This window comes from Gopherus flavomarginatus, chromosome 20 (assembly GCF_025201925.1).
Source record: "Gopherus flavomarginatus isolate rGopFla2 chromosome 20, rGopFla2.mat.asm, whole genome shotgun sequence".
NCBI lineage: Eukaryota > Metazoa > Chordata > Testudines > Testudinidae > Gopherus > Gopherus flavomarginatus.
Window position 1 is genome coordinate 16,832,405 of NC_066636.1, and position 11,244 is coordinate 16,843,648.

The window sequence follows — 11,244 nt, forward strand, 5'->3', positions numbered from 1 at the left end:
ACAAGAGATGGGGAATCTCCCACTTCACTCGGGAGTTTCAAACTGGCCCCTTTTTTAGGCAGGTCCCTAGATGAGCATGTAGCAGTGATGGGCACCCAGCTTTGAAAAGTTCGCCCACAACTTTTAATGAAGGGCCCCTCAGAGCCATGTGTTGTGTCAGAGAAGCCACGAGCGTGTCAGACACATGGGAAGCCCCTCCCCCCGTCCCACACACACGTGCAAGTGTCCCCTCCAATCGGAGGCATTTGCAGCCCCAGTCCTTACCTCAGCTTCTGGATGTTTGAGGAGACCCCGGAGAGCCTGTAGATCCCATCCACGATGCCGTGCTGCTCGACGAACTCCGTGCAGCTTCTCAGCACCTGGGGGACTAGGGGGAGAGAGGACAGTCAGCCGGAGCACCGCAGCCAATTGGGGGTGGGATGGGGGCTGACTAGAGCCACGACCACGAAATGGCCAGAGCCCTGAGTGACCCCCCCCAGCATCTCCTTCTGGAGCGGGGCGATGTCCCCCTTTACCTGCTCCTCCCCAGCAGAGATGCATGACGCCTTGCTCTCAGGTGGGCAGCTGGGGAGGAGTTTCCACCTCTCCAGGCCTCGGAGGTCAGCCACAGCTGTCAGACCCACGTTGCTCTCCCAAGGGAGGTTGGATTTTCTAGAGCAGTGGTTCTCAAACTGGGGTTTGGGAAACCCTGGGGAGTTCGCAAAATGTTACAGGGGGTTCTTGGGAAAAAATTCCCTAATGGTGGACAGAGCTGTAGCTAGGGACCCTGGGCAGCACGGGGCCAGCAGCCTGGAGCCCCTGGACTTCCAAGAGCTAAGCAGATCAAAGCAAGCATCTCTATCCCACTGAGGAGATTTAAACTTCAAGACTCCTTAAAAGAAATGGAAAGGAAGGTGGATATTTTTTTTGCTGTTTTTAAAATTAAATAGGCAGCTAGTATTGTTTTGAAAATTATGAAGAACAGGTTTAAGCTTTGTTGTAACGTTTGTTATTTGCCTGGACTGCTCAAGACCTGAATGCTTGTGTAGGACGAACTCTTTGAGTTGGCTTCTTACATACCTTCCTGCTGTTTCACATCTGATACTCCTTGATGAAACATAGGAGCCTTGTCTTATAAAAGGGTTATTCAAATGATACAAAGTACGAAAGTGAGATCTTGGAAGAGTGTTGCCGTTTTCATAATGTAATAAAAGTACTGTCATGATAAATAGTAATTAATAATAAATAGTGTGTAATAAGCATGTCCTAAAAACAAATTTTATATTTCCAAGATCACTGCTTTTATAATTTATACTCAGGTAAAGGAGAAAATTGCCTGGAAATATTCATTTTTAGGAGGGGGTCCGCGAGACGTGACATTTTAGTGAAAGGGGTTCACAGGTTGTTAAAGTTTGGGAACCACTGCTCTAGAGGGGTGCAGCGAGGGTTGGTGCCCCCCCCCTCCGCCCAGAATCCTTTGTTCTGACCATCCTGAGTCCTCCTTGCAAAGGGTTCTGGGAACCGTTTGGAAAATAACCGCCCCGGCCACACAGGAACCAGCAGACATGGGAGGCGCCCTGCTGGATGAGGGAAGGGGGCTGGAGGCAGGCTGGGGAGATGGCTGGCAGGGAGAGAGTGGCAAGTGTCCACGGTTCACCCCTCCACCCCCATCCCTGCAGTCTTCAGAGGCCAGGCCTGGGAGCAGGGGGGAGGGTTCCACAAGTACTGCACGGACCCGCCTGCCTCTGCCCGTGGCAGCCTCAAAGCTCTCAGCTGTGCACCATCTCCCTGCTTCATGCTCCTGCGGGTCTCGTGGCCTCAGTGCAAACCCTCTGCTCCCCTACTTCTGCGTCCTGCGCTGCATAGGTTGAAGTGTGTGTGTGTGTGTGTGTGTGTGTGAGAGAGAGAGAGAGAGAGACCATCGCCCCCTGTTGGCTGGGATTAGAACAACATGACTGCATGTCCAGGCCTTACAAGGCTAAGGGAGACCAAAGCATGACACTAGCTACCCTGTGTGTGTGTGTGTGACCGTGACCAGTCACTTACGTGATCCTGTGCCTCAGTTTCTCATCTGTGAAATGTCCATTTAGATTCTTTTGGGAGCTGTCACTTATATGTATGTGCAGCACCTAGCGCTGCAATTCAGTTGGGGCCTCTATCATAATAGAACTAACAAATTATAACAATGTACTCATTGCAATTACCATGGAAACGCATGGATTCTGTCTTTCTCTCTCTGTACATAGGGTGCAGATCCCTCCCTACCCCCCAGATCCTGCTTATGGGGACCTTTTAGTACAGGATGTTAAGTGAAAAAGGAACAAATGTGCGTCTGCTGGCTTGGTCTCCGGTTGGGGAGGTTTGACTGGGTGGAGTCACTGGCAGATTTCATTTCTGCACACCACACAGGAAATGAAATGCGCTCCCAGAATGCAGAGCGAAATCGCTGTGCTCAGCCACTGTGTGTGTGTGTGTGTCCATGCAGGCAAAGGGGCTAGAGACACAGAAAGGGTGAGACACCCATTACCTATATTCAGATGTTGCATTGACTCAGCCTAAACCAGTTTCAAAACCCATTCTAGTTAAACTGATGCAAACTCGTGTGGATGTTCTTGTATCAGTGTTGTGACTGTACGTTTACCAGCACAAGGTACACCAATATGTCATGTTTCAAACAATCTACAAGCAACCACACACAACTGGGCACTGATTGCACTGAACTGGATAACTAGCTCTCCCAATCTCATGATATTTGGTGTCTTAAAGCTCCAGCAGATGGAGTCAGGGGATTGCATGAAGAGCTCAGCTTTCATGCAAAAATTGCTAGGTTCTTAGGCCTCACAGCTGCAGAGAAAAGCTAGAAAATGTGACCCCTGAAGTCAGCAAAGGAAGAGACTCCACAATGTATTATTTTTCAAAACACTGCATGATTTTGAAGCCGATCTCAAGTTGTTTCAGCGGCTGGGCTCCTGATTTTTCAGCACTTGGGGTAGGTGATCCTGGAGCTCAGCACTTGTCTACACTCAGACTGGAACCAAAAGAACTAGATCAGGAGGCTGAGACCCCTTCTGGCTGTCTCAGCCTCAGCCCAGATGTGGAGACTCCTGGCTCGATTCTGAACATCTTAGTTCCATTCAATCGAGGCTGATTTTTTACTGATTTTAGATGCCAGGGGAGGGAGAGACCAGAGCCAGAGAACTGCAATTCAGGATCCTAGATCCAGACCCACTTGGGGTCCCCATGATCCCACCCATCCCCCTGTTTAGAGTGGCAGTTGCAGGGGCACCCATACAAGAGATGTCTTCTGGGGGCTCAGCACTAGTCTCTTAGCGCGGGGGAGCGCTTCCCCCACACCAGACCGATACTCCTTGCCTTAGACGGCTTTGGTCTGTCCCAGAGGAGGGAGGGCTCCTCCCCCACCCACTCAAGCAAAGGGCTCTCTGGGGGGGCACATAAAGACCCCCACCCCCTCACCCTGTAGCAGAACCATGAAGGGGCTACCCCCCCCCCACCAGTAGACACCCTAAACATCTCTCCCCCAGTGCTCGCCATAAATATCTTTTCCCCCCGCCCCATGCTCATCCTAAATTTCTCCTCCTTCTCCTGGTGCTCACCCTAAATTCCTCCTCCACCAGGTGCTCACCCTAAACCTCTCCCTCCAGCACCCAATTAAGGCAACCTGTGACCCCAGCCCCTGCACCTTTGCCCTGTCCTGTTTGGTTTGCAGTATCAGGAGCTACCTGCACAAGAGATAGATTTGTGGGAGCCCTGCTCTGCTTCCTCTCTGAGCAGCCTTGGGCCTCTCGCCTCCACAAACAAATAGCCCCTGCCTTAAGCAGGTGGGGTCCATCCCTGAGAAGGGAGGACACGACATCTTTATTCTCAAAGGACTTTGGGGTGGGGCAGGCTGGAGACGTGACCCCAGCAGAGCCAAATGGCTGCAGAGAGAGTCCCTGCTGTGGTTGTGTCATTAGGAGCCCCAAAGCAGCAGGTATCAGCATTAACCTGTTGAGATGCATGGGGCAGCACACGCCTCTCAGAGCGATGGGCTTAGGCTCTCTGCAGACTCAGGCAGCATCGCTGTAGCACTTACATCAGGTCACATTTTCAAGGTTTTCTTTGTGCCCGTAAGGGCTAGAGACATCACCCTTTTGAAAGCAAGCACTGAGCTAATGTTATCACATGCCTTTGGGACCTGGGGTGCTAAACAGGGGCCTGTAGTGCTTAATCCTTCCTCAGGCCTTGGGTGAGAGACTAGCTCTGGTTATTATATGACTGAAAACAGCTAAAGGGGACCCCTCTTTGGTACATGTAGCAGAGGCCATGCAGTTCTGAGTGACCGTAACTGTGGCTGGCTGGCTGCTACCGTATATACAGTGATTACATCTGCCACCTTGCAGCTACTGCCTCTGCAAATGCCCACCTCCCACCAACTCTTCTGAGTGTATCAGTGAGCTGAGAGGTCCTTCAGAGCGGGCGGGGCTAAAGCCCAGCCTCCCATTTGCTCCATCACCCACAGCTGTGATTGCCGCGCTGCAGCACGACCCACCAGCCACTCTGATGACTGAGCAGCCCAGGGATTCGCGACCACGTGAGTTTCGGATCGCTGGATGGGCTTCACACTAAGAACCAACGCAACCAGCGCTTCATCGCAGGCTGATTTCACAAGGCGCATGCCAATGATCTAGACGATTAACAGATACCATCTAATTACGGCCATGACATGGCTCTTTTTCTGCAACATTTCACTTCAGGAGCAGCATTGTGTGAACACCAAGCAACCACCCGCCACCATTGTCTCTGCAACAAGAGACAGAAAATGGAACACAGTCAATCAGGGCAGAGCGAGGCCTCTCACAGCCTCTAGCACTCCCTGATCTCCTCTCTCTGGGCTCATCAGCTAAGAGGGTTGACCTCGTTAGTACACAAATAAGGGAAAACCCAAGATACTGCAGGAAGTGGCGGCTGTGAATTATAGATGCATCCTTTTCTTGTTCTCATTACTGAACAACTTCCTGGCACAACTCCCCTTAGGGGAACCATCCTCTGACTGAGGTCCTGGCCTCTTCGGTACGTCTGACATGCCATGGCCCTGGTCACTTTTTATGCTCATGTCCTGTCCACATTTCAACTGGGGAAATGAACATTCTGGTCCCCTACATTCTCCCTCACTTTCAGTTGGGCACAATATCCCCCCTCCCGTTAGAATCATAGAATATCGCAGAATTGGAAGGGACCTCAGGAGGCATCTAATCCAACCCCTGCTCAAAGCAGGACCAATCCCCAACTAAATCATCCCAGCCAGGGTTTTGTCAAGCCTGACCTTAAAAACCTCACAGGAAGCAGATTCCACCACCTCCCTAGGTAACCCCTTCCAGTGCTTCACCACCCTCCTAGGGAAAAAGTTTTTCCTAATATCCAGCCTAAACCTCCCTCACTGCAACTTGAGACCATTACTCCTTGTTCTGTTAATTCCAGATTGCCATGCAAGCATTGCCTTGCAGGTGTTCAACCTTCCACCCCAGAGGTGGCTGTATTTCCTCTTTGGGTGAAGCGCTACTTGTACAGAGCTAGGCCCAACCTGTCCAAAGTGGCTGCTGATGCAGTTTGGGGGAGCCCAGCATGAGACACAGAGGGTCTGGTTTCTAGAGAGGGTGCAAATCCACTGCCCCCATGTGGAGTTGTGGGTGCTCAGCGCCTCTGAAAATCACATCTTGCTGGTCTCACGTTGGATGCCCCAGAACTGACAACCCATCTCAGTGGCAGCTGCGTTTGAAAACGCCGGCCTTCGAGATCACTTGGGGCATGACAGTATCTCTTAGCTGCTTCCCACTGAGGAGCATGGAGCCATTCGAACCCCAGCGGCGGGCTGTAATTCACAGTCTAGGACCCGATACATCTCCTGGAAAGCACTATATCCCCAGGATGACTGGCCCCGTGCAACCGGACCGTCGACATTAACGGCCTGGAAGGAGCCCAGTTCCTGCTATCGGAGGCAGCCACCTCATAGCAACCCATTCGGAAACCTATCAGGCTCCATCTCAGAGCTAGTTACATTGTTTGCTACAGCTCTTTCCACCAGGAGGCTGGTCCAGACCCCCCCCCCCCCTCGCCGGGTCTCATTTCCAGCCTAAATTAATTCCAGGCCAGTTTATCCCCATTTGTTCTTGTGCCAGTTGTGGCGTTAATAGCTTTTCTCCTTCCCTGGTGTTTCCCCCCTGTGTGTTTATGGACAGCCATCACATCCCTTCTCAGAAACCAGCCAAGCCGGTTGGGTCTGCACTTGTAAGACAGGCCCTTTATCTCTCTGATCAGCCTAGTTCCCTTCTTAGCACCTGGAATTTCCGAGGTGATCCGGGGACAGGAAACAGACACAGGTGGAGTATCAGGGGCTTCTGGGCACAGGCGAGCACTTTGGAGTGATGGCACAAGGTGCCCTCCTAAGCTATCCCTGATCATATCATGACAGGTCAGTGACTCCTGACGTAGCCGACCTGCCCATTCGAGAAGCAGTTTAGCAACAAGAATGGCCTGGCACCAAGAGGCAGAAACTCTCCTGCCTCACCCCAGGCATAGGCTGCAGCTGACCATGTGTGTGGCTGGAGGAGAGGATAACGCTCGCTGAACATGGTTCCTGGCGCATCAGCCTGCACAGCAAAATGTGGTTCCTGCCCGACCAGGTGATTTCAGCTCAGGCGACCTTCCTGGAAAGTGACTAACAGCTGCGAGCTCTGCCCTTGTGGGGACGGGGAAAGTACTGGGAGGCGACTGCAGGGCGGACATGGGCTGATTCCAATCCTACAACCCCTCCCTTCCACCCCCCTCAGTGCTGCCCAGCGACTCAGGAGCAGACCAGAGTTACTGCAATGTCAGAGCCTTTGCTGCAACCTGATGATCATATCTGTGACCCAACCTGTGTGTGACCAGGCGTCTGGCTCTTAAACTCTGCCTCTTGCTGCTCACGTGCCAGGGGATGACGAGAGGCCAGAAGAAGCAAATTTAGGAGCCTCAATCCAGATTTAGGAAGCCCACTAGGATTAAGTAATACCTCAAGGCTCCAACTGCGATCAGGGTCCCCACACACACTGAAGGACAGCCCCTGCCCCAGAGAGCTTGCAGTTTGAATAGACAAAGCGTGAGGGGGGAAACTGAGGCACAGAGAGGCCATGACTTGCCCACAGTTGCACAGCTGGTCAGTGGCAGAGCTGAGACTAGATCCCTGAGGTGTCCGAGTCTGGTGCTGCATCCATTAGACCATGCTGCCTTTGTGGATCTACATGGAAATCAGTGGAAGTTAGGCGCCTAAATATCTTTGAGGATCTAGGCCACTACAGGGAGAGATGCTGCAGGCAACCAATCAGGAGAGGGAGCGATAGGTGAAGCAGTCTGGCTTCCAGAGGTGCTGGGTGTAACCCACTGGGCCGGGGCTGCCAGGAAACCTGCTGGATCCACAGGGGTTTCAACAGCACCCAGCGGCTCAGGAGAGCTGCTGGGGAATTTCTCAACAAATTGTTTTTTTCACCAAAAAATGCAAATTGGTCAAAACCAAAACTGGCTCATGGGTCAGGGTTGAATCTCCCAACGGGAGAAAACCTTGAGGAAAACAGCCCTGACACGGCCAGCAGGGTCTGACATTTTCAAAATGCACCAGGCCAGTTTTCTGTCTCAAAGCGACTTTTTGGTTTGAAATTTATGGTAATATGACCAAAAAAAAAAAAAAAGATTGGAATCCGAATAAAATGTTTCCTCTGACCCGACAGGAACAAATTAGCTTTTTTCACTCATGAGGATTTCCGAGATTTCAATTTTCTGTCCCGGTTCGAGAGGGGGAAACATTTCAAAATCACCGGAGTATTTGTGGGATGGGAACCTTGTTCTGTAAGGGAGCCCCAGTCCTCTGGTCTTTCCAGCTGCACAGGCCCAGCTGCCAGCTCTGGAGGGGCCTGGTGCAAGTCTCGCTGAGATGATGGTCATTAAAAGAGCTTTCACAGCTCCCAGCTTAAAAATCGGATCCCTTACCTAACTGCCTGCGGGCTCCTGTCTTTGCCAATGTCAGCCTTAGACACCCTGTGCCTCAGTTTCCCCATCTGTAAAATGGACATAGCCCTAATCATCCCCCCCCTTTTAAATGGGTCTGTCTTCCTGAGGCAAGAGGCACTGGGACATAACTGCAAGTTAGCATGGTTCTAGCACAGGTGTACCTGCTGGTGACAAGACACCCAGCATGCAATGCTCTAGTCAGCTCGAAGCAGCCAGGCCAAAGCAATGCATGTTGGGATACCTGCCACTCGACCAGCAGCACCTCAGCATTGGGTGACGCCAGTCTGCTCCACTTCCCATGAACACCCGTGGGTGCTGCTCTCAGGTGTGGAACAGGGCCTTGCAGGGCACCCCCGTGGTAGCCCCGGGTCCCTCAGCGTGTTTACTAAGCACTTCCACTAGGGCCTTGCTTGCATTTCCTTCTGCAGCTCCTGCTGTTGCTCAATCTGCAGTGATGCAAGTGTCCTTGTCAGCAAGAGCCCAGCAACTGCAAAACAAGCAGCATGATTCATGCCTCCACCCCCCTCTTGCTGTGCATCGAGCTGCCTGTTCTGCCCAGTGGCAGGTCCTGGCACCCGCTACACAGAGTCAACTTCCTGTATGTAATATGCAGATCTCCTTCCTATCACCACCCTGATGCCACTTCTGCCGAACTGACCCTAAGAACCAGGGGGTGGGGCAAGGACATTGCAGTGAGGGCTCTATCCCCGTGGGGTGCCAGGGGCACTGCAGTGAGGGCTCTGTCCCTATGGGGGTGCCAGGGACACTGCAATGAGGCCTCTATACCCGTGGAGTGCCAGGGGCACTGCAGTGAGGGCTCTATCCCTGTGGGGTGCCAGGGGCACTGCAGGGAGGGCTCTGTCCCCATGGGGTACCAGGGGCACTACAGCACAGGCTCTATCCCTGTGGGTGCCTGGGGCACTGCAATGAGGGCTCTCGCCCTGTTGGGTGCCAGCTGCCCCAGGACTCTGCCTCTCACCCCTCCAGCTCTAACATGGGAATGGGAGCCGTGTGGCCCATGCCACGCCCAACCTCCAGCCCTGGCACTGGCCACATCACTAGGAGTAGTGGGGGCAAAAGACATATCTGGCTTCAAGACTAAGCTTGATAAGTTTTATGGAGGGGATGGTATGATGGGATAGCCTAATTTTGGCAATTAATTTGGCAATTGATCTTTGATTATCAGCAGGTAAGTATGCCCAGTGGTCTGGGATAGGATGTTAGCTGGGGTGGGATCTGAGTTACTACAGAGAATTCTTTCCTGGGTGCTGGCTGGTGAGTCTTGCCCACATGCTCAGGGTTTAACTGATCGCCATATTTGAGGTCGGGAAGGAATTTTCCTCCGGGGCAGATTGGCAGAGACCCTGGAGGTTTTTCACCTTCCTCTGCAGCATGGGGCACGGGTCACTTGCTGGAAGATTCTCTGCACCTTGAGGTCTTTAAACCACGATTTGAGGACTTCAATAACTCAGACACAGGTTAGGGGTTTGTTACAGGAGTGGGTGGGTGAGATTCTGGGGCCTGCATTGTGCAGGAGGTCAGACTAGATGATCATAATGGTCCCTTCTGACCTTAAAGTCTATGAGTCTATCTGAAAGCAGCAGCCTAGGTTCTGTCTGTTTTACCTTTGGACTCCAGACTGTGGCAGGGGCTCCCTGGGCACTGGAACCCTGTGGTTACCCCACAGAGCATGCCAGCCTCCCTGCCCCTGGCAACGGGCCCCAAGCTCTGACGGTCCCTAGGGAGGGCAAGGATCCCCTGGGCTGGGATGCTTTGCTTGGAGACACGGCCCATGGAATGTGACTGTTCCCTGACTGCAGGAGCCTGATTCAGGGACCTGGGTTTCCAGTGGGATTGTGGGAATGTTGCAATTCTACATGCCAAGCTAGCTTGTACTGATGGCTCAGGGCCAGCCCAACACCCAGCACGACAGGACCCTGTGACGGCTCAGCCCAATGTCTGGCATGACGAGGCCCTGTGACAGCTCAGGGCTGGCCCCATACTCGGCACGAGGGGGCCCTGTGACAGCTCAGGGCTGGCCCCATACCCGGCACGACGGGGCCCTGTGACGGCTCAGGGCTGGCCCCATACCCGGCATGACGGGGCCCTGTGACGGCTCAGGGCTGGCCCCAAACCCGGCATGACGGTGCCCTGTGATGGCTCAGGGCTGCCCCAGCACCCAGAACGACAGGGGCCTGTGACAGCTTAGGGCCGGCCCCACACCTGGCACAGCGGGGCCCTATGACGACTCAGGGCTGGCCCCATAGCCGGCACGACGGGGCCTGTGACTGCTCAGGACCAGCCCCACACCCAGCATAATGGGGCCCTGTAACGGCTCTGTGACGGCTGCGGGTTCTGTGATGGCTCAGGGCTGGCCCCATACCCAATGGAGCCTTGATTCAGATGATAAGTGAGACCAGGACTCTGCAATACTGGCTCAAAGCTGCACCTGCAAGCCTCCTGTTCCATCTGCCCAGGCTGCTCTCAGGCAGCAAAGCGGGAGGCTCAGGAACACGCCCAGAGAGGCTCAGTGCAGAGGCAAGTGGATGTTCACAGAAAGCCGAGGCTGCACCAGCCCAGCCCCACCGCTGGCTGCACCAGCCCAGCAGGACTGGGGCTCCGGAAGGGTCCCCACCAAGCAATGGGTCAGCACCCAGAGAGGTGTCTCCTGGCCCATTCCCTGCTGTCGCCCCATGGAAGTTCAGCCACCGGAGGAGCAAACCGCCCTTACCTTCCTGGCCAGAATGTTGGAGGTGCTCCAGCAGGTCACACCCAAAGACCCGGTCCTTGGCTGCTCCTTTCCGTTTCACCTTCTGCCGGGCTTTCATGGCGAGAGACATGGGGATGGTTGGAGCAGCCCGGGGGCTTCCGGGCTCTAACACACAAGCCCCAGCCCTTGCCGCTGGGACCACCTGGCCCACATCTGGGCTGGGCGGGCCGATGAGGAAATCCTCAGCCCACAGCCCCTTTGATGGCTGCCATTCACCGAGCGGCCCGGGGGAGGTGTCTCTTCCTCAAATCCATCCCATAGTTGCCTCTACAGCATCAACCTCTGGCTGCCGAAATCTTCGCTTGGGCTGGATCCAAACGAGAAATCAGTCCAGAGAGCGTCTGTGGCCTGGGAACGAAGCCCTGAAAGCCCAGCCTCAGGGTGTGGGGAGCCCCGGGCCGGGCGGCTCAGCAGCGGAAGCAGCACCCAAGAGAGGAAGCTGCCGAGGCCCAGGC

General features: G+C 53.9%; 1 protein-coding gene across 2 annotated transcripts in view; it reads right to left on the minus strand.

Moving 5' to 3' along the window:
- Window positions 1-11,244, minus strand: part of ARHGAP30 (Rho GTPase activating protein 30) — a 52,388-nt gene extending 41,144 nt beyond the window's left edge. For both annotated transcript variants that reach the window (XM_050929797.1, XM_050929796.1), the window contains exons 1-2: window positions 10,751-11,244; window positions 265-367 (exon numbers count right to left, since the gene is read on the minus strand). In XM_050929797.1, the coding sequence (XP_050785754.1) occupies window positions 265-367; window positions 10,751-10,859 (212 nt within the window). In that variant the 5' untranslated portion in view covers window positions 10,860-11,244. The remainder of the gene's footprint in view (window positions 1-264; window positions 368-10,750) is intronic.